The sequence below is a fragment of the Crocuta crocuta genome, unplaced genomic scaffold (genome assembly GCF_008692635.1).
Source record: "Crocuta crocuta isolate KB4526 unplaced genomic scaffold, BGI_CrCroc_1.0 scaffold65, whole genome shotgun sequence".
NCBI classification, from domain to species: Eukaryota; Metazoa; Chordata; class Mammalia; order Carnivora; family Hyaenidae; genus Crocuta; species Crocuta crocuta.
The window spans coordinates 4,356,342-4,379,278 of NW_027530683.1; the positions used below are offsets into that span (position 1 = coordinate 4,356,342).

Genomic DNA, 22,937 nt, shown 5'->3' on the forward strand with positions numbered 1-22,937 from the left:
CATAGTACTTATTTGCTTACAAGTCAACATCAAGGTCAAAGAATTTTATGTATATAAGTTTGCTCTTCTGGTTTGGTTTTAGTAGACATGACAATAAAATGTCTTAAATCTAGTAGTAGAGAGAACACATTTTTTTAAAGGGTATGAAGTAATTCAAGATCCCAGAAATAACATTTTAAGCCTGGGTACTTTCACAAATGTAAACATAGTATTTGATACTGGCATATGGTTGTTTACAATTAGGAATTGTAAAAAATGCTAGCTTATATCATGAATTATAAGAAGCTGAAAATAACTCATGACTGGGTTGCCAAAGAACACATGATGAATGCTGTCATCACTTTTGTACTTTTATTCGTTTGTTTGGTAGAGCAGCATAGGCATACAGTGAGGCATGGTATTATCAGTGCAAGGCCACTTTAGCTAGAGGAGCCTCATGTTCCATGTACTCTGTCCCATTGCCAAATCCCTAAGTACTATCTGAAATAACATATCTGTATTTAAAATTTTTTTAATTTTTTTTATTAATTTCTGAGAGAAAGAGAGAGAGAGACAGCCAGCGTGAGCAGGGGAGGGTCAGAGAGAGAGGGAGAGACAGAATCCAAAGCAGGCTCCAGGCTCCGTGCTAGCTGTCAGCACGGAGCCCTACGCGGGGCTTGAACCCAAGAACCGTAAGATCATGACCTGAGCCGAAGTCGGATGCTCAGCCGACTGAGCCACCCAGGCTCCCCTATATATCTGTATTTTAAAGTTTTGTGTATTTATTATCTGTCTCCCTCTACTAAAATGTAACCTCTCTGAAAATAAGGCTTTAATTTTTTACCATTGTATCCTCACTGCTTTAGAATAGTGGCTGACAATTAAGATGTAAAATAAGTATTTGTTAAAATGATAAGTGAAAGGTTATTGATGGTTTTTCAGTTGGGTGGTGGGTTTTTTAACATTTTTTTTTTATCTTTACTGGGTTTTTTTTTTCCTTTTTTTAATTTAAATTTTATAGTTAACATACAGTGCAGTATTGGGTTCAGGAGTAGAATTCAGTGATTCATCACTCACATACAACACCCAAAGCTCATCCCAACAAGTGCCCTCCTTAGTATACCCATCACCCTTCTAGCCCATCTCCCATCCACCTCCCTTTTTCAACCCATAGTTTGTTCTCTATCATTAAGAGTCTCTTGTGGTTTGTTTCCATCTCTTCTTTCCCACCTCTTCCCATATGTTCATCTGTTTTGTTTCTTACATTCCACATAGAAATGAAATCATAAGGGATTTGTCTTTCTCTGGTTGACTTATTTCACTAAATATATTCTAGCTCCATCCACATCATTGCAAATTGCCAGATTTTATTTCTTTTTGATGGCTGAGTAATATTCCATTGTATATATGTACCACATCTTCTTTATCCATTCATCAGTTGATGGACATTTGGGCTCTCTCCATAGTTTGGCTATTGTCAGTAATACTATAAACATTGGGGTGCATGTACCCCTTCAAATCTTTTTTTTTGTGTTTTTGTATCCTTTGGGTAAATACCTAATAGTGCCATTGTTGGATTATAGGGTAGTTCTATTTTTAGTTTCTTGAGGGACTGTTCTGCTGAGTGGCTGCACCAGTTTGCATTCCTACCAACAGTGCAAGAGAGTTCCCCTTTCTCTGCATCCTTGCCAACACTTGCGGTTTCTTGTATTGTTAATTTTAGCCATTCTGACAGGTGTGAAATAGTATCTCATCATGGTTTTGATTTGTATTTCCCTGATGATGAGTGATGGTGAGCATCCTTTATATGTCTCTAAGGCATCTGGATGTCTTCTTTGGAAAAGTCTGTTCATGTCTTTCCATTTCTTCTCTGGATTATTTGTTTTTTGGGTGTTGAGTTTGGTAAGTTCTTTATGGATTATGGATACTAAGCCTGTATCTGATATGTCATTTGCAGATAACCTTCTCCCATCCTGTAGGTTGCCTTTTAGTTTTGTTGGTTGTTTCCTTTGCTTTGCAGGAGCCTTTTAATTATTGTTAAAAGAGAGAGAGAAAACGCAAACAGGGAAGGGGCAGAGAGAGAAGGGGAGAGCAAATCCCAAGCAGGCTCCACACTCAGTTTAGAGCCCCATGCAGGGCTTGATCTGACCATGAGGTTAGGACCCAAGCTGAAATCAAGAGTCCGACACTTAACCAACTGAGCCATGTAGGTCCCTCAGAAGCTTTTTATTTAATGAATTCCCAACACTTCATGTTTGCTTTTGTTTCACTTGCTTTGGCGATGTGTCTAGTAAGAAGTTGCCCTGGCCACGGTCACAGAGGTTGCTGCCTGTGTTCTCTTCTAGGATTTTAAAGGTTTCTTATCACACGTTTAGGTCTTTCATCTGTTTTGAATTTATTTTTGTGTTTGGTGTAAGAAAGTGGTCCAGTTTCATTCTTCTGCATGTGGCTATCCAGTTTTTGCAACACCATTTGTTGAAGAGATTGCCTTTTTTTCCATTGGATTTCTTTCCTGCTTTGTCGAAGATTAGTTGACCATATAGTTGTGGGTCCATTTCTTGGTTTTCTGTTATGTTCCATTGATCTATGTGTCTGTTTCTGTGCCAGTACCATACTGTCTTGATGACTACAGCTTTGTAATATAGTTTGAAATCTGGAATCATGAGGCCTCCAGTTTTTTCTATTTTGGATTGCTTTGGCTATTCAGGGTCTTTTGTGGTTTCACTTTAGAATTGTTTGTTCTGGCTCTGAGGAAAATGCTTGGTGGTATTTTGATAGAGATTGCATTAAATGTGTAGATTGCTTTGTGTAGTATCAGCATTTTAACCATGTTTGGTTTTCCAGTCCATGAGCATGGAATGCTCTTCCATTTGTTAGTGCCCTCAGATCTTTTACCTCTTTAATTAGGTTTATTCCTAAGTATCTTGTTTTTGGTGCAATTGCAGATGGAATCAATTCCTTGATTTCTTTTTCTGCTGCTTTGTTACTGATGCAACAGATTTCTCCACATTGATTTTATATCCTGTGACTTTGCTGAATTCATGTATTAGTTCTGGCAATTTTTGGTGGAGTCTTTCAGATTTTCTACATAGAGTATCATGTAAAAGTTTGACTTCCTCCTTGCTGGTTTGGGTGCCTTTTATTTCTTTTTGTTGTCTGATTGCAGAGGTTAAGACTTCCAGTAATGTGTTACATAGTAATGGTGAGAGTGGGTATCCTTGTGTTGTTCCTTACTAGAAGGGAAAGGCTCTCAGTTTTTCCCCATTGAGAATGATATTTATTAACTGTGGGTCTTTCATATATCGTTATGATGTTGAGGTATATTCCATCTATCCCTACTTTGTTGAGGGTTTTTATTTAAGAATGGATGCTGTATTTTGTCAAATGGATTATTGATTGTTTAGATCAGCTTTGAAAAAATCTTAGGGTTTCATAAATTTTCTTCCATTAACATAGATTTATTTTTCTTCCTCCGAAACTAATATTTGCTTAATAGAGATCATGATGTCATGCATTATAATAACTCTTTTAGTATCAGCACATGGCATTTTAGAGAAAGTATAAAAAGACAGGAAAGTGTTTTGCAAATATTCTTTAATCATTAATTAATAGCAAGTATATTAACAGGTTATAGAAGATTATAGGCCCTAGCGCATAATCTGGGTGGCTTAGTTGTTTAAGTAAGATCTGCTCCGGGTGCCTGGGTGGCTTAGTCGGTTAAGCGTCCGACTTACACTTAGGTCATGATCTCGCGGTTCGTGGGTTCAAGCCCCGCGTCGGGCTCTGTGCTGACTGCCAGCTCAGAACCTGGAGCCTGTTTCAGTCTGTGACTCCCTCTCTCTCTGACCCTCCCCTGCTCACTCTGTCTCTCTCTCTCTCCTAGAAATAAATTAAAAACATTAAAAAAAAAAAAAAAAAGTAAGATCTGCTCATGATCTCATAGTTTATGAGTTTAAGCCCAGGATCTGGCTCTCTGATATCAGTGCAGAGCCTGCTTCAGCGCCTCTGTCCCCCTCTCTCTCTGCTCCTTCTCTGCTTTTGCTCTTTTCCTCTTTCAAAAATAAACATTAAAAAAAAGAAGGGGCACCTGAGTGGCTCAGTCGGTTAGGTGTGTGACTTCAGCTCAGGTCATGGTCTCACAGTCTGTGAGTTTGAGCCCTGTGTCAGGCTCTGGCTGACATCTCAGAGCCTGGAGCCTGCTTCAGATTCTGTGTCTCCCTCTCTCTCTGCTCCTCCCTCACTCACACCCTGTCTCTCTCTGTCTCTTAAAAGTAAATAAACGTTAAAAATTTAAAAGAAAAAAAAAGAAGAAGAGGGGTCACCTGGGTCGCACATTTGGTTAAGCATTTGACTCAATTTCAGCTCAGGTCATGATCTCATGGTTGGTGGGCTCTCGCCTCACATCAGGCTCTGTGCTGACAGCATGGAGCCTGCTTGTGATTCTCTCTCCCTCTCTCTATACTCCTCTCCTGCTCTCTCTCCGTGTTTCAAAATATAAACTAATACAAAAAATTTTTTTAAAAAGAAGAAGATTATAGGCCCTAAACTAAAAGGTTTTTCTCAGGCTTGTTCTGATGCTGTTTCATGGATTTTTACGTACTTCAGTGGGGCAGGAAAAGTAATCTGTATGTGCTGTTTTGTTTTCTAAGTTTCAGAGAGCCGTGGGACTGATGAGTTGCTGAAGTAGGGCTAGGGTGTCCTAAAGTCTAAAGAGGTCATGGGGCAGCTGGGAGGCCTAGGAAAGCTTATTCTAGCATTTATTGTGTGAAAAGTAGTCGCTGTTGTAAGGAATGGTTGCCTTTATTGTTCAGTGCTTAAGTAGCTGTATACCTTCTCTGTTTCTACTAGGTATAATCTGAGTCTACTTAAAAAGTAGAGTGTGGGGCTCCTGGGTGGCTCAGTTGGTTGAGCGTCCCACTTCGGCTCAGGTTATGATCTCCTGGTTCATGGGTTCGAGCCCCGTGCCGGGCTCTGTGTGCACAGCTAGCTCAGAGCCCGGAGCCTGTCTTCGGATTCTGTGTCTCCCTCTCTCTCTGGCCCTACCCTGGTTATGCTATCTCTTTCTCTCTCTCTCTCAAAAGTAAATAAAACATTAAAAAAAAAAAGAATAGTGTAAATATATAACCTCTTCAGCACCCTAATGTCCATTCAATTCTTGCTGCCTTATCAATGGACACTCCCAGGATCCTGCCTAATATCTGAGTTGGTAAGCCCTACTATTAATAGACTCCAATCAGGGGCGCCTGGGTGGCTCAGTCAGTTGAGCGTCCAACTTCAGCTCAGGTCATGATCTCATGGTTCATGGGTTTGAGCCCTGTGTTAGGCTCTGTGCTGACAGCTCAGAGCCTGGAACCTGCTTCAGTTTGTGTCTCCCTCTCTCTCTGACCCTCCCCTGCTCACGCTGTCTGTCTCACTCTCTCTCTCTCAGAAATAAATAAAAACATTAAAAAAAAAAATAGACTCCAAACATAGACAGCTTTGTTTTTCACTATTCCTGTTTTGATTCTTCTTTGACTCTAGTACATCTAGACTCTTGACCTCTCCTGAATTTTGACCCTGTTAGCAGCCCTTTTGTCTTTACTTCATTCCCATCTAGCCTGGGTTGCCTGTTTCATCATTTATAACAAGGTTATATATGACTTTAAACAGCTCTCACCCATTTTCCATTTTTAAAAGCCAATTTCAACTTGTAGCAGTTCCTCTTTAATGTAAAATGACCTTTTTCACTAGGAAGTACAAGCCAATCAGAGATCAAATCCCACAACTCCACATGTCTCCCACAACCCTCAACCACTTTGCAGCCACATGCATATATGAACTTTCTTCTTTTTTTTTTATTTCTTCCTTTCAAATATGGATACCTTTTAATTTCTTTTGCTTGACTGACTTCCCTGACTAGAACCTCCAGTACAATGAAAAATAGAAATGACAAGAGCAGGCATCTTTATTTTGTCTCTGATCTTGGGAGGAAAACATTCACTATTTCACTATTAAGTATGATGTTAACTGTGGGGTTTTCGTTGATGTTCTTGATCAAGTTGAAGAAGTTCCCTTCTATGCTTAGTTTGTTGAATGTTTTTGTTATGAAAAAGTATAGCTATTGAGATAATGTGGTTTTGTCCTTTATTCTACTAATATGGTGTATTACATTGTGCATTTCCACTTTGACAAAGGTATCTTTCTAGCTGTCCTGGATCCTATGTACTTCTATATCTTTGGGATCTCTTCTGACTGAGTTTTCTTCTTACTTCTGTGGCTCCTTCCTACTCTCGTTCATGAACTTTTTCCTCCATATATCCATTCATTTAAATCTGATCCTTCCAAGGTTCCTTACTGACTTCTCCAGAAATTTAGAAGTTCCTCTAGACTTCTAATTCAGTAATTCTTCTGAAGTGATCTCTTCTAATTCTTCTGATTCTCCTGAAGTGATCTCATTGACTCCCATGGCTTCAGGTACTTTAATATGCTATTAACTTATAAATCTGTATCACTTCTTTGAACTCTTCTTTAAGTCCTTGCCTCCTTTTATGTTATGTGTCTCAAAGAAGGTACCAGCAATGTCTTAACACCTAAAAATTACTCATATCTCTTTCTATTCCCTATTCCTTTTTTTTTTTTTTTTTTTTAAAGTAGGCTCCATGCTGAGGTCTGAACTCACAACCCCGAGATCCAGACCTGAACTGAGATCAAGAGTTGGACATTTACCTGACGGAGCCTCTCAGGCATCCCCCTGGTCCCTGTTCATATTAGGAAACACCAAATCCTGTCTGTTCTACTCTCTTACTATATTAGGAATGTGTCTGCTTCCTTCTATCACCAGACCTAAAGATTAGTTCTGACTTTTATAATCCTTGGCCTGGTTATTAAAACAGGCCCTGACTGGTCTTTCAACCTCCAGTCTTACCTTTCTCATCTTCTAAGTCTGTATTAAGTTCCCTTGTTGCTTAATAGTGCCCTATGAATTCCTCTGACACTATACTGCTCACCCTACATTTAATCATGTTTCTCTGGATTCTCCTCTGTACCATAAATTACTATAAGACCAGGTACCACCTCTCAATCATCTTTATATTTTGGTCTACCGCCCTGAACGTACCCAATCTCGATTATCATCTTTATATTTTCAACACCTAGCACAGTGCCTGATTGTAATATACATTTGTCAGTAGTTTGTTAAAGAATTGAATTAATATTAAGAACACAGTTTTAAAAAACACCCAGAGTGCATTGAAAGGCCTAAAGATAGAGCAGTTCAGAAAGGTTTTATGAAGAGATGTGTTTTAATTTGGATGTTTCATGAAGTCTGAATAGAGTTGACGGGAAGAGAGATACCATTTCAGGTAGAGGGAAACCTAAGCATTTAGAGCTTCTTTTGAGAACTATTTGGAGCATAAGGTTCTCAGCGGGGCGAGGGGTGTTGGTTGTGGGTAGAAAGGTAAATTGAACCAGATTGTTGAAAGTCTTGAATACCATGCCTAAGTCATTGGCTTTTATTCTCTGAACATTGTGAAACTCTATAAAGTTATTGAGTAGGGAAGAGATGCTCAAAATTTAATTTTGTAAATCCTCATCAGAATGAATTGGATTGAGGAAATGAGAGATGTTAACTAGTAGTCCAGTGTAGTAGTTAGGCAAGAAATAATGAGGATTTTTACTAGGACAGTGGGACAGGAAGAGACAGAGTTCAGAGATTTGATGGTAGAATTTGAGACAAAAAGAAGTTGTAGATTATTTCAAGATTTGTAATGAGTGGTATGGGATTTTAGGGAACATGTGGGAATCTGAGAGACTGGTTGGATGGAGGGACCCTGAAGGAGGGACCATAAATAGGGAGAACCAAGAAGAGGAAAATATTGGAGATTAGATTATAATGAATACTGCCTTAGTCTAATGTAAGGTTAGCCAAATTTCCATTTATAAGGATGTGATCCAGGCAAATGGAAATAAGATCTAAGGTTCAGGAAAGAGCTTAGGGGTAGTGATCATGATTTGTGAGTCATTTATATAATGGCAGTAGATAAAGAAATTAGATGGGATGTTCCTTTTGCACCCTGGTGCAGCAAGTGGTAAAGTCAGAGAGTTAGCTGCTTCTCAGTTTTGCCTTTAGATAATCATTCATGCCATTTAAAGTCACCTTTTAGGAGCGCCTGGGTGGCTTAATTGGTTAAGCGTCCGACTTTGGCTCAGGTAATGATCTCGCCGTCTGTGAGTTCGAACCTCACATCAGGCTCTGTGCTGACAGCTCAGAGCCTGGAGCCTGCTTTGGATACTGTGACTCCCTCTCTCTCTGCTGCCCTTCTGCTTGCACTTCGTCTCTCTCTCAAAAATAAATAAACCTTTTTAAAAATAAAAATAAATAAATAAAGTCACTTTTTGTATCCCTTATACTGCAAAGTGCTAACCCCCAAAACAGGACAAGACATGATTTTTGGAGGAGTTCAGAGTGAAGAATTTTCAGAATATATTTTTAAAGCTTTTACAGAATTATATGATGGTGTATCATACTCCAATAAATTTTATGTCTTTAAAAGAACTCCTGAATTACATTTTTAGTTGTCTTCATATAGTACTATTTATATGATGAGAAGGCTACTTGTAGTGGAATTATCAAATATAAAATTTGAGATATCTAGGCCTTATTATAGATCACCTGAATCTGAATCTTTGAGAGTGAGGCCAGCCTCCTTTTGAATGCCTTAAAATTTTAAAATCACTGATATATGTGATGAAATTGTCACAGTATTAAGTTTAAAAACTAGGATCCTTTAAGGGGCGCCTGGGTGGCTCAGTCAGTTAAGTGTCCAACTTTGGCTCAGGTCATGATCTCACAGTTTGTGGGTTTGAGCCCCGCATCGGGCTCTGTACTGACAGCTCCAAGCGTGGAGCCCACTTGAGATTCTGTGTCTCCCTCTCTCTCTGTCCCCCCATCACTCATACTCTCATCTCTCTCTTGCATTCAAAAATAAATATTTAAAAATTAAAAATATTTTTTTAAAAAACAACTAAGGTCTGTTGAGATTGCCGTTTTGATGTCAGAGAATAAAAGAGGCATTACTTTACATATGTAATCCAAACAAAAAATTTGCCAACTTAAGTTTACCTTTCTTTCAGCTGAGTGTGAGAGGAAAAAATAAAAAAGAGAAACTTGAAGATTTCTTCAAAAACATGGTTAAATCAGCAGATGGAGTAATTGTTTCAGGAGTAAAGGTAAGATTTTATTTGATTAACAGAGGTATTGGTTTGAGAATCCACTTTTAAGAAGATAGAGATTTCAGATGTGCAGGTGACTATTGGAGTAAAAGAGAAGTTTGAACATAGAATGCTTAGGCCTAGGAAACTGGGCCCCTCGCCCTAGATTCCACTCTTTAGAGGTCTTAGGGGTGAGAGTTCTTCAGTCCAAGGGGATTTGCCCACCTGGAGCACATACCCCTTCCCTCTAAACTAGACCATGCTTGAGGTATCTGGAACCCCTTATTTCTTTGCCCAAATCTGAAGCCAAGTCTTCCTCTTCTGTGGGCTTCTTCCCTAAGTTCATCCTCCAGTGTGTGCACCTTATGGGTAGTCAAGGGTGACCATGGGGCAGCTGGGGAGAGGGAAGGCACAGGGGAGACCAGTGTGCAGGATGGAATGTCCTGTTACATAATAGGTTTCTCTAGGAGCCTTATAGAGCTGCAGGGTGGGGCACAAAGCGGGGCTGCCTCCATTTGTACATTTGCCCTTGGTCTTAACAAATGTCAGGGGCAGACTTGGGTTCAGTTCTGGAGTCAGAAGAGCTTCTTTGAAGTTTTAGTCTTGTCTTGGGGTGCCTGGCTGGCTCAGGTAGAGCATGATACTCTTGATCTCGGGGTCATGAATTCAAGCTCCACATTGGGCATAGAGTTTACTTAAGTAAATAAATAAATAAAAATAAAGATTTAGGGGCACCTGGGTGGCTCAGTCAGTTAAGCGTCTGACTTTGGTTCAGGTTGTGATCTCATGGTTTGTGAGTTCGAGCCCCACATCGGGCTCTGTGCTGTCAGCTTGGAGCCTGGAGCCTGCTTCATATTCTGTGTCTCCTTCTGTCTCTGCCACTTCCCCGCTCATACTGTCTTGTGTGTGTGTGTGTGTGTGTGTGTGTGTGTGTGTGTGTCTCTCTCTCTCTCAAAAATAAAATACATTAAAAGATTTAAATTTTTCAAAATATATAAATAAATAACACCTATGTATTTCTTATTGATCTAAAAAATGGTACAGGAATTGATTTATCTGGACTCTTACCATTAAAAGAGAAAAATGTTTATATTACATTATGAAACAAATACTAAGAAAGAGATAAATGATACAGCTTTGTCACCCTTACCTGTTTTTATAGATACGTCTACAGTAAAACTTAAGTGGGAAGTACGGTTTATTTGATTTATACTTTGGTTTTCAGAGACGGGTTACTTGGTATGTTGACAGTGCATTTGCCATGGCTACTTTCTAATAAGGACCCCGTTTCTTTCCATTTAATGCTCCTTTGCATTAATATTCAACATTTTTCTTAACATTAAGTGTAAACCACTTTATTGAGTATGATTAGTAGTAACATCTTTTGAACATTTACAATGTGGTATTTGGTAGCCCATACTTTATATAATCTTCAGTCCTACAAGTTGGATAGTTTATCCCCATTTTAACAGTTAAGAAAAGTGGTACATGTGTATTACAGATTTTAAAGGACATTTTGTCAGTACTGACTTTTCTTTCTTTTGTTCTGTTGATATGGATCTTATTTCAACTGCTGCCTTTTCAAAATCTGATTGCTATTTAGAAAGGAGGAAAGTGTTTTTAATTTTATTTTTTTAAGTTTATTTATTTTGAGAGAGAGAACGAGCAAGGGAGGGACAGAGGGAGGTGGGGACTGAGGGTCCAAAGCAGGCTCCAAGCTGACAGACAGAAGAGAGCCTGATGTGGGGCTCTTAAATTAGTGATAAAATCAGTAGGATATCTGATTATTAGAGGATAACTGTGCTGTTTTATGGATTTTTCTGTGATTATAGTGGTAAAGTGATTTATGTATTACACTAAAGCAAATAAGTGAAAAAATTTTATTTTCTTTTGATCCTATAGGATGTAGATGATTTCTTTGAGCATGAACGAACATTCCTTTTAGAATATCATAACCGAGTTAAGGATGCATCTGCTAAATCTGATAGGATGACAAGATCCCACAAAAGTAAGGCTTTTTTCACTGTGGCTAAAGCTTACCTTTTTTTTAATGGAATAATTATAAAGTTATGTTTTTTACAGTTTTTAAAAGTCTTGATAGAGAACAGTGGTCCTCAAACTTTGGTCTGTGAAGCCTTGACCCTAGGGCTCTTTTTATTTTTACCAAGTCTGTGAGGTCAAAAATATCTTAATAATAGTCCATGATGCTTTTTGTATTTTTCGCCATGTTGAGATTTACACTGATAATGCAAAAGCCATGGTGGATAAAATTACTGGTGCCTTAGCCCAGACCAACGCAGTACACCAAATTATGCTAATAGTCACTGTTTTCTTTCCTACAGTGCATTTGCAATTAGAAGAAATTTTTCAATTAAGAATGTCCTTGATGAAACAGTAAAAATGATTAATAAATCACTTCCCTTGGGTTCACGTGTTTTAATATCTTAATGATGAAATGGGAGGTATGCATAAAGCACTTTGATTACGTACTGAAGTATGATGGTTCTCTCTAGAAAAGCATTTTAGTAGTTGAGTTGTAACTAAACTAGTTAATTTTTCATAAAACCCCATTTTTACTTGAGAGAACAACTGACAAACTATGATTATTCATACTTGAGTATTTGGTAGACATTTTCTTAAAAATTAAGTGAGCCTGTCACCTTAAGGAAAACAACTGACAGTATTTGTTGACAGTGGTGAAAGTCAAGCTTTCCAGCAAGAAGTAGAATTTTGGAAAAGTTTATCCATCCCCATGAGCTTGTTTCCAATAATTAAAGACTGGTCTGAGGGAGGAGATTGATGGGAATATGTGAACGTGATATTTTTGATACTGTTTAGTATACTGAAGTGTGTCAACTTTTGGAACATCTGCATCATTCGTTGAACCGACATTTTCTAAATAATGAAATACATGATTATAAAATCATGTATTCAAGATTGAAGATAGGCTAATGGGGTTTTTTAACAGCTTTACTGAGGTATAAATTGATATCAGTAAGCTGCAGTATTCAGAGTATACAATTTGCTAAGTTTTGACATATATGCAAAATTATCAATACAGTCAGGATAATGCACATATCTGTCACCTCCACAAGTTTCTTTATAGCCCTTTTTAATCCTTCCCTCTCACCCTGTCCCTAGGCAACCACTGATCTGCTTTTTGTCTCTATAGATTAGTTTGCATTTTCTGGAATTTTATATAAATGGAATCATACTGTATGTACTCTTTATTATTTGGCTTTGAAATTCAACAAAATTATTTTGAGATTCATCCATGTTGTTGTGTGCATCGAGAGGTCATTCCTTTCTGTTGCTGAGTATTACTCTGTTGTATGGATATACCACAGCTGTTCATACATTCAGGTATTGGTGGACATTTCGGTCGTTATTATCTTTTAGCTGTTAACAATAAAGCTGACACAAAACATCTATATGTAAGTCTTTGTATGGACATGTGCTTCCATTTCTCTTGGGTAATACCTAAAAGTAGAATGACCAGGTCATGTAGTAAGTGTATAATTAACTTTTTAAAAAACTGCCAAACTGGGGCGCCTGGGTGGCTTAGTCGGTTAAGCGTCCGACTTTCACTTAGGTCATGATCTCGCGGTTCGTGGGTTCGAGCCCNCTGCCAAACTTTTTTTCCCAAAACGATTGTACCATTTTATATTCCTACCAGCTGTGCGCAGGCATTCCAATTGTTCCACATCTTTTCCAATAAGGATACTCATTCTTTTTCATTTTAGCTATTCTTATAAGTCAGTAATGATGTCTCTGTGTGGTTTTAATTTTTAATTTGCATTTCCCTAATGACTAATCATGTTGAACATCCCTTCTTAACATAAATCTTCTAGCTTTTTTCTTCTTTACCAAAGTTTTTTTGGCCCCTCTAGATTCTTTACGTTCTCATATGAATTTTATTGTTTTATTTAAATTTTATTTAGTTAATATACAGTGCAACATTGGTTTCAGGAGTAGAATTCCGTGATTTATTTCTTTATTTTATTTCTATATAAGTACTCAGTGCTTATCACACATGCCCTCCTTAATACCCATCACCCATCTAGCCCATGTCCCACCCAGCTCCCTCTGTCAATCCTTTATCATTTGCTCTCTGTTGTTAAGAGTCTCTTGTAGTTTTTTTCCCTCTCTTCTCTTCCCCCTTCTTTCCCATATGTTCATCTGTTCTGTTTCTTAAATTCCACGTATGAGTGAAGTCACATGGGATTTGTCTTTTTTTTGATTGACTTATTTCAATTCATATGGATTTTAGAATTAGCTTGTCACTTTCTACAAATATGCTGTCTGGGATTTTGGGGTTGCATAGAATCTGTAGGTCAGTTTGGGGAAGATTGACATCTTAACAATATTGACTCTTCTGATACATAAACATAGTATTAGTATATCTCTCCATTTAGTTTGGTCTTCTGTAAAATTCTCTCAGCAGTGTTTTATAAGTTTCATTGTACAGATCTTATACACCTTTAGTTACATTGATCCCTCATTATTTTTTGATACTATCTATCATAAAAGATGTGGTTTTTACATTTCAGTGTCTAGTTCTTTGCTAATATATAAAAATACAGTGTGTTTTCTATATTGAAATTATTACTTGCAATCTTACTAAATAAACTCACTCATTAGTTCTAGTAACTATTTCATAGATTCCTTATGGTTTTCTCCATAGATGATCATCTGCTAATAAAAACAATTATACCTCTTTCCAATTTAGATTTATTTCTTGTCTTTGCCCCATTGTACTGAAGCTATACTATAGCTCTAGTGCATTGTGGATGGAAGTGATGAGAGCAGGCATCTTTGCTTTGTTCCTTAGCTTATGGGGAAGGTACTCATTCTTAAATTATGTTTGCTGTGGGTTTTTCCTAGATGCTTTTTATCAGGGTGAGAAAAGTGTCTTATAAATTGCTAGTTATCTGAGAGGTTGTGTTTTTTTAAATCAGGAATGAATGTTGGATTCTTTTCAGATGCTCTTTTTGCTGCTACAGTGTTCAGATAATCATCTCGTTTTTCCTTTTTAGTCTATTAATATGGTCAGTTGTATTGATTGATTTTTAGTTCTTGGGATAAGTATCACTTATTTATACCAATGGAGTTTAATAGAGTTCAGAAAGTTTATTGATATGATATTAGATTCCCCACTAGAACTAACTCTTAAAGAAACTACCACGTGTTGAGTTTTGGCGTGGTATCAAAGGAGAATATCCACAGTTATCTGAAAATATAGCTACATACAGCTACATATCTGAGACTGCATTTTCTCCACTGAGTGAAAGCAGTGTATTATAATAAATTGAATGTAGAAGCAGGTAAGAGAATATAGCTGTCTTCTATTAAGATAAAGACAGAAAATTTGCAAAAATGTAACATTGTCACTCTGCTCACTAATCTCAAACTGTATATATTTTTCATGTGAAATATTACTTAGGTTAACTATGATTTTAATGCTTTTAATCATTTTGCTTTACTTAAAAAACATACAGTACATATTGATAGATAGAACCCACATAAACAAAATTATTTGGATCCTCAGTAATTTCTAAGAGTGTAAAGGAGTCCTTAGACCAAAAAGTTTGAGAACTCTGTTATAGAGACAATTCAGCTGGTGCCTGGAAATAAGAACCTCCGTTTTGTAGGACTGTTACTTGCTATAACAGAAAGGAGGAGATAAGGTCTCTAGCTTGGTAACTTCTATTCTTGTGTCATTCCTTTGAGAAGGTTGAGTTACTTTTATATTTTATTATTATCTTTGTAACTTACATATTTCTTCTAATGAAGTATTTATATTTGCCTGTTCAGTACTTAAGAACTATAAAGTGAAAAGTGCGGGAAGCTTGAATTCCTTCCTAGATTTATTACCGATTTGCTCTAGAGCATTGGGCAAGTCACATAATTAATTGGTATTATATTGGTTCCCTTGTTTATAAAATGACATTAAGGATAAATTGTCTCACAGGTTTTATTCCTCTGTTAAGAGAAACTCTGTCTTAGACTGTCCTCTACCTGTCCCTCCATCAAGACCTACACTTACTCCCACTACACACCCAGAGTCACATAGCGCACCCTCTTGGGCCCCAGCAGTACCCCATACTCCACCACCTGAACCAGGCTGGAGTCCATAGGCCTCACCTGTACCCCCTCAAGAAAGAAAAACTTTGTAACTATGAAATGATATATATACTAGTGTTCGTTGTAATAATTAGGAGTATTCTTAAGTTTAGATTCAGTTATTTCAAATGGAATCCTAGTGAGGTGCCTGGCTGGCTTAGTCAATACAATATGTGACTCTTGATCTCGAGGTTGTAGGTTAGAGCCCCACGTTGGATGAAGAGATTACTTAAAATGAAAATCTTAGGGGTGCCTGAGTGGCTTAGTCGGTTAAGCGTCCGACTTTCGCTTAGGTCATGATCTCGCGGTTCGTGGGTTCGAGCCCCGCGTCGGGCTCTGTGCTGACTGCCAGCTCAGAGCCTGGAGCCTGTTTCAGTCTGTGACTCCCTCTCTCTCTGACCCTCCCCTGCTCACGCTGTCTCTCTCTCTCTCTCCTAGAGATAAATAAAACATTTAAGGAAAAAAAAACTAAAATCTTAAAAAAATTTTAAAAAATAGAATCGTACTATACTTTAAAAATTGTTTTAAAGTTATTTAGCTCAGGGACACCTGGGTGGCTATCAGTAGAGCATGCAACTCTTTTTTTTGTTTTGTTTTGTTTTGTTTTAAGAGAGAGCACCAGATGGAGCGGCAGAGAGAGAGAGAGAGAAAGAGAATCCTAAGCAGGCTCCATGTTTGACATGAGCCGAAACCAAGAGTGTGATATTCAACTAACTGAGTCTCACCCAGGCACACCTGAGTCTGTGACTCTTTATCTCAGGGTCATGAGTTCAAGCCCCATGTTGGGCATGGAATCTACATAGGACAGGATAGGACAGGACAGGACAGAATAAGTAAAATTAAGTAAAAAATAAAGCAAAATAGTTTATAAACATTGGCCTGTGTGTTTGCCAACCATAATGTTAGGCATTGGTAATTTCAAGATGAAGAAAATATAGTCTTTACCCTTAAGGAGGTAATAATTTTTCAGGTGAGATAAACATGAAAAGCAGAAAATAACAGTATATTATAATCAGTCCTTTAATAGAGATATATATTTGTGCTATGGAAACATAAAGAACTATAAAGGTAGAGAATCATCTGTTAAGATAACATAATGATTCTTATTTATTCTATTTGGCCAAATGGAACAGTACTTTTAAGAGAAATGATGGTGAACCTGTTTTACAAAATTATAATTATTACATATAATTATTATATACAGTATTATAAAATTATAATAAAGTAAAACCTTTTTTACAATGCACAAACTTAACTAGCCAAGACTATGAAAAATTAGGCTTTTCAGCATCACTGTGATGTATATAAAATCAAGCCAGTTTGCTTATTTTCTGTGATCATATAATAATGTAATAGCCAAAAAGGGCAGTGTTCTCAGAGCCAGATACTAGGAGACAGGAATTTCTTGATCTAAAAAATAATCTCCGGGGTGCCTGGGTGGCTGAGTCGGTTAAACCTCAATTTGGCTCAGGTCATGATCTCACGGTTTGAGCCCTATGTCAGGCTCTGTGCTGACAGCTCAGAGCCTGGAGCTTGTTTTGGAGTCTGTGTGTCTGTTTCTCTCTCTTTGCCCTTCCCCTGCTTTCTTTCTCCCTCTCTCTCACAAAATTAACTAAACATTAAAAATAATAAAAAATTTCAGGGTCAGTTTAAGTATAAAATATTAATGTATCTGATATTGGACACAAATCATTTTTTATTCCTGACTCAATAAACCAACCTTTATGTGATTTTTTAACTTAAATTTTTAGGTTAATAGTGAAGAGTCTCATATGTAGAAGTTACCATTCAGAGTCCAAAGTTTGTATTCAGAGTATCTTTATGAAAGATATCAGAATAGATCTGTTTTGAATAACAGTAAGTAAATAGTCACCAAATCTCAGCCTTATCAGTTGAATGTAACTTTGTGCAACATAAAGTATAATGTAAGGATTACTGTTTTGTTAGAGAATAAACACATTAAAACTTGTAAACGTACTACTGGGGATAAGTGGGAATTTCCATACAAAATAGACATGTTTTGGATTTCATCAATAATAGCAAACATTTATATAGTACTATACTTACTATGTGTCAGATATATAGTAACATTGATTAACTCACTTAATCTCAGTAATTATATGAGACTGGTACCATTATTATCCTCCTTTCCAGATGAAGAAAGCAAGGTATACACAGGTTAAGTGATAAGCTCAAGGTCATATAGCTGGTAAACTGGGATTAGACCCTAAGCAATTTGGTTCCAGGTCCATGCGCTTAACCAATGCACAGTACTGTCCTTTTTCTGAAACAAGTAATCTTTTCTCAACAAGTTGTCCTATGCGGTGAGCCCTAGAAATAGAAAGAGTATTATGCTGAAATTGAATACTTTGCTTTCTAGAACCCAAGGGTATGGTGCTACCGCCATTCATCTAGCTTCCCAAGCTCCATAGTTTTTCCTCCTACTTCAGGTCTCCTGTTTGTAATCCTTTTAGGATTTCCTAATTGTAAAATCCTACCTATTAGGTTTCCTAAATATCTTCCAGCCTTGTTGTTCCTGTCTGCTGTCACTGTTTTCGCTACTTTTATCCTAACAATCAGTATCTGATACAAAAATTTCCTTGTTCGTTACTCTGCCTTCTGTGTCTCCACTTCTAGTCTTTATTCCAGGCAGCAGGTTGATTTTACCACTACTGTTATTTTTAAATGTTTAATAACACCCATTCTTATAAGATCAAATCCAGACTTTATCATGGCATCCAGAAACCCATTTCTCCCCCAAGATCCCTCCAATTTATTTTTCTGTCTTCAACTCCATCCACTACCCTCTGTACCCTTATAGTGCTTTCTTCCTAGAAGGCTGTCTGAATATACTGTGCTCCTTTATGTCTCATTGGTCTTTATCCATGCTCTTCTCTTTATCCAGAATGCTCTCCCCTCCATTTTGCCTAGTAAAGATTTGCTTATCCTGCAAGTTCTGACTCACTCGGTAGTGTCTATAAATCCTTCCCTAACTTACTCAGGTTTGCCCTGCTCCCAGAGTAATTTGTACCTACTTCTGATAGAATATTCTGATAGAATAGTCCATCAAATTGTATTATAGTTACTGTCATTGCCTTCACCAGACTTGGGGTATCTCATACTCCATACACATGGTTTAGCAGGTAAGTGCGCAATAAGTATTTTTGCATCAATGAATAAATATATTAAATTCTAACAATCTTTTCCATAGGTGCTGCAGATGATTACAATAGGATTGGTTCTTCACTATATGCTCTAGGAACTCAGGATTCTACAGATATATGCAAGTAAGGATTCTGATTTAAAACATGGGTCGCCTAGTGGCTCAGTTGGTTAGGTGTCCAACTTCAGTTCAGGTTACGATCTTGTGGTTTGTGGGTTTGAGCCCCATGTCAGGCTCTATGCTGCCAGCTCTGAGCCTGGAGCCTGCTTCAGATTCTAGGTCTCCCTTTCTCTCTGCTCATTCCCACTCACATTCTGTCTCTCTGTCTCTCAAAAATAAACATTTTTTAAAAAGTTTTAAAACATTAAATAAAACAAAAATTTTGCTAGCAGCCTAGGCACACAGAATGCCTGACCCAGTGGGCATTTAGATTATCTTCGTCAAAACACACCAGTAAGGGGCGCCTGGGTGGCTCAGTTCGTTAAGCGTCCGACTTCGGCTCAGGTCATGATCTCGCGGTCTGTGAGTTCGAGCCCCACGTTGAGCTCTGGGCTGACAGCTCAGAGCCTGGAGCCTGCTTCAGATTCTGTGTCCCCTGCCCCCCACCTCTGCCCCGTCCCCACTTGTGCTCTGTCTCACTCTCAAAAAGAAATAAAATCGTTAAAAAAAAATTTTTAAGAGCACATTTCTTTGGAAAAAAACCATTAATAAGGAGCTTCTTTATAAACTTGGATCGTTGTTGTTGTTGTATTTTTGTTTTTGTTTTTTCCTCTCTTCCCTTTCTCTCTTATTTCTTAAATCTTAAAAATAGGGGCACCCAGGTGGCTCAGTCAGGTAAGCCTCCAACTTCTACTCAGATCATGATCTCACGGTTCATGGGTTCAAGCCCCACATCTGGCTCTCCTATCAGCACATAGCCTGCTTCAGATCCTCTGTCTCATCTCTGCCTCTCCCTAACTCAAGCTCTCTCTCTCAAAAATTTAGGGGTGCCTGGGTGGCTCAGTTGGTTAAGCATCCAACTTCGGTTCAGGTCATNATTTCATGGTTCATGGGTTTGAACCCGCATCAGGCTCTGTGCTGACAGCTTAAGAGCCTGGAGCCTCCTTCAGATTCTGTGTCTCCTTCTCTCTCAGCCCCTCCCCTGCTCACACTCCATCTCTCTCTGTCTCTNCATACAAACATTTAAAAAGAAAATCTGAAAAATAAAAATTGACTTTAATGTATGTAATTTTAACATTTACAAAGTCTTATTTGATGAAAATTGGCTGACATGTATGTGTAAGGAAGAGACACAGAACTTAGGTCAAAATGTTCTTAGGTTTTGATGAAATTTATTATAAAGAAATATCCTGAAATTAGAATATACTGTATATATATGTATGTATGTATTTCTTTGGAGGCCAAATTGACTTTTAAAGTAAAATGTGATGCTATCAGTTTGTAATTTTTAAAGAGGCTGGTTATTCTAGTTTATAAGTTTAGTGAATCTCAAGGCAGTCCTAGGGTGACCAGATAGATAGATGTTGGACATGTTAGGATGGAAATACTCTCTGGATGTTTGCTTACACAACTGTCCTTTATTTAATTTATGTTAGCTTTCCGCATTCCTCTAATCATGGTTAATTTTAGTTCTTCCTATAATATGTTTAAACCCAACTCTTCATTGAAAAATAATCCAAACTTTTTTTTTCAATTTTAAGTGACGAAACTACTTTCCTAGTTTATGTCTTTTTCTGAACCACATCTTGAAACTTTTTTCTAGTGTATCTTGTCTTAGTAGACATGCAAGATCCAAAGATCCAAGTTTCTCGCCAGAGCAAGGTNGTAAGCATAAAAAAAAATTTTTTTAAGAGTTTGTAAGTCTTTGATAAGAAAAAGTTAACCTTGCCATATGTTACTGGGCATAAACCTGTCAGAGCAAGTTCTTTTTAGTAAAACAAAGTTCATAAAATAGTGTTTTAGCATTCAGTAGTACTTGCCCTCATCCAGTTATAACGTCACCAGTAATTACATACTTTACAGAATACTCTTTTAATAGATGTGCAATGGGATATTTTTTAGTCGGTATCAGCATTGAGAGAGGGGCTATTTAGTTAAAAGTGAACATGAATTTTGAGATAGAAATTGGTTATTCATTTCTGTTATTTTCTAAAACAAAGCAACTCTATTTAAAGGTGTTTAAAGTATAACTATCAGATAACTTCAAGAGCTATTCCAACCTTAATGTTTTCCTTTTAAATCAGCCTTTTGTCTCTTTGGATCTGATTGTTCTGTACTTCTATAAGAATTTTGAAATCATAGACTATATTCTCATGTGGCATACTAAAAGAATATAAGGAAAAATTTTTTTGGTTTAAATATATGGCTTAGGTGTGCCTGCTGGCTCAATGGAGCCATGCTCACTCTTGATGCAGGGGTTGTGAGTTCAAGCCCCACACTGGGTGTAGAGATTAGGGGGAAAAACTTAAATTTTTAAAAAGTTAAAAATAAATAAATATATGACTTAGATTGTTACCTTGAAGGGGGAAGACTTTCTGTAACAACAGTTGCCAAGTTATCTGTTATGGGTGGAAGTACAGAGATGTTGAACTAAATGAAGTCTGCAGTGAACAAGACCATCAAATATAACTGTAGTAAAATAACAATGTTCATTATTATTATTACGGTTTCGGGGCATGTTCTCTCAATGTTTGAATTGGAAAATCATTTCAAAGCTGGCTACTGATGAAATATTTTTCCCTTCCAGGTTTTTTCTCAAAGTTTCAGAACTATTTGATAAAACCAGAGTAAGTACTATCCGTTAACCTTTGGAAGTCTAAATCGTTGCATACAGTACTGTTTAACCTGTTATGATTGTGTTTAACTTTACTGAGAAAGATGAGTTCTACTTCAGAAGGAATGAAGAGACAGATTTAGATTTGAAAATTGTGAGGCTTTTTTTCAGGAAACTCATTTTTTAAAATTTTGGTATTTGTAAAAGTTCATATTCTTGATCAGTGAACATGTTCATTATGGAGACGAGTTTATTTTTATGAAGAATGATCTTTTTCTAGGGCTTTGTATGATAAAAGAACGTTTTAGATTTATTATAATTTTACCAAGATTGTATTACTTTTGATCCCCCATGACATACTGGTTTAAAAGTGAGTTATATTGGGGTGCCTTGGTGGCTCAGTCAGTTGAGCATCCAACTTCAGCTTAGGTCATGATCTCAGGGTTCATGAGTTTGAGTCCCACATTGGGCTGGCTGCTGTCAGCACAGAGCCTGCTTAGGATCCTCTGTCTCCCTCTCTCTTCCTCTCCCCTGCTCACGCTCTCTCTTTCTCTTAAAAATAAACATTTTTTTAAAGTGAGTTTAACAATATGAGGCAAATATACAACCACAGAAAGGTTAAATTCATAGTAATAATGCTTTAATATTGATGGTAGTCTTGAGTTTCAGGGATTAGTCTTAGATATAATTAGTCTTAGATACTCTGATAAAGTTTATAGAGGGGCGCCTGGGTGGCTCAGTCGGTTGAGCGTCCGACTTTGGCTCAGGTCATGATCTCGCAATTCGTGGTTTCAAGCCCTGTGTCAGGCTCTGTGCTGACAGCTAGCGCAGAGCCTGGAGCCTGCTTCGGATTCTGTGTTGCCTTCTCCCATTGTCCCTCCCCCACTCATACCTTGCCTCTCTCTCTCTCTCTTTCTCTTTCTCTCTCAAAAATAAACTTTAAAAAAAGTTTAAAATAAGTAGTTAAATAAAGTTTATAAAATAGTGAAAATGTTTATTACATGTTTAATGGTGCTTACCTGAGATTGGAAGTGGCTAGTCCATTGTAGAAATCTGATTTCAACACAACTTTGTCAATTGAGTAATGCATAGTGAATATAAGTAAAAGAAAAGGAGTTACTTTCTTATAAAGGAAACCATCATTAAATACATAAATGTTGCTATAGTGAAGGGTCCAGAAAGCCCATTATTTCACCTTTGGTATTTGTACAAATGAGCATTTTCCAGGAAGATACCGTTTTCTGTGTGTTTACATCAAAAGAAGGGGTCTGTCACAAAACAGTTTTATGAGTTAGTATTCCTGCAGAAGTAAATGTCAAGATGAGATTAGACATACAAGAGATTTATTGGGAAGAACAAAGAGGGAGGAGCAGGATAAACATGAAGAGCCGTCAGACCATAGTGCAGGTCTATACCTGCGAAAGGAAAGGGCAGAGGAAGGGAGGGGCTGGAGAGGAGTTCAGACTGTAGTGTAGTTTTTAAAAGTTTTGTCCAGATCAAAAGGGAGTCCCTCAGCCAAAGTTGCTCATTAGAGGCAAGTACCGCATCAGGCAAGAATGGGCTAGCACTACTGCCCTTGTGCTCTGTCACTGGGTGCAGCTGAGGCAGGGAGGAAAGGATGCATCATAACCTTGGGATGAATATTGTTCTGATCTAGAGAGATTGCAGTTGGGACTCTCAACCAACTATGCTCCTTGCGGCAAGCATTTT

At 37.5% G+C, this 22,937-nt stretch overlaps 1 protein-coding gene across 1 annotated transcript in view; it reads left to right on the forward strand.

The window, feature by feature from the left end:
• Positions 1-22,937, forward strand: part of SNX6 (sorting nexin 6) — a gene marked incomplete at its 3' end in the record, with an annotated part of 52,044 nt that overhangs the window by 25,225 nt on the left and 3,882 nt on the right. The window contains exons 6-9 of the mRNA XM_077769246.1: positions 9,091-9,186; positions 11,071-11,176; positions 18,503-18,578; positions 21,201-21,240. Coding sequence (XP_077625372.1) covers positions 9,091-9,186; positions 11,071-11,176; positions 18,503-18,578; positions 21,201-21,240 — 318 coding nt within the window. The remainder of the gene's footprint in view (positions 1-9,090; positions 9,187-11,070; positions 11,177-18,502; positions 18,579-21,200; positions 21,241-22,937) is intronic.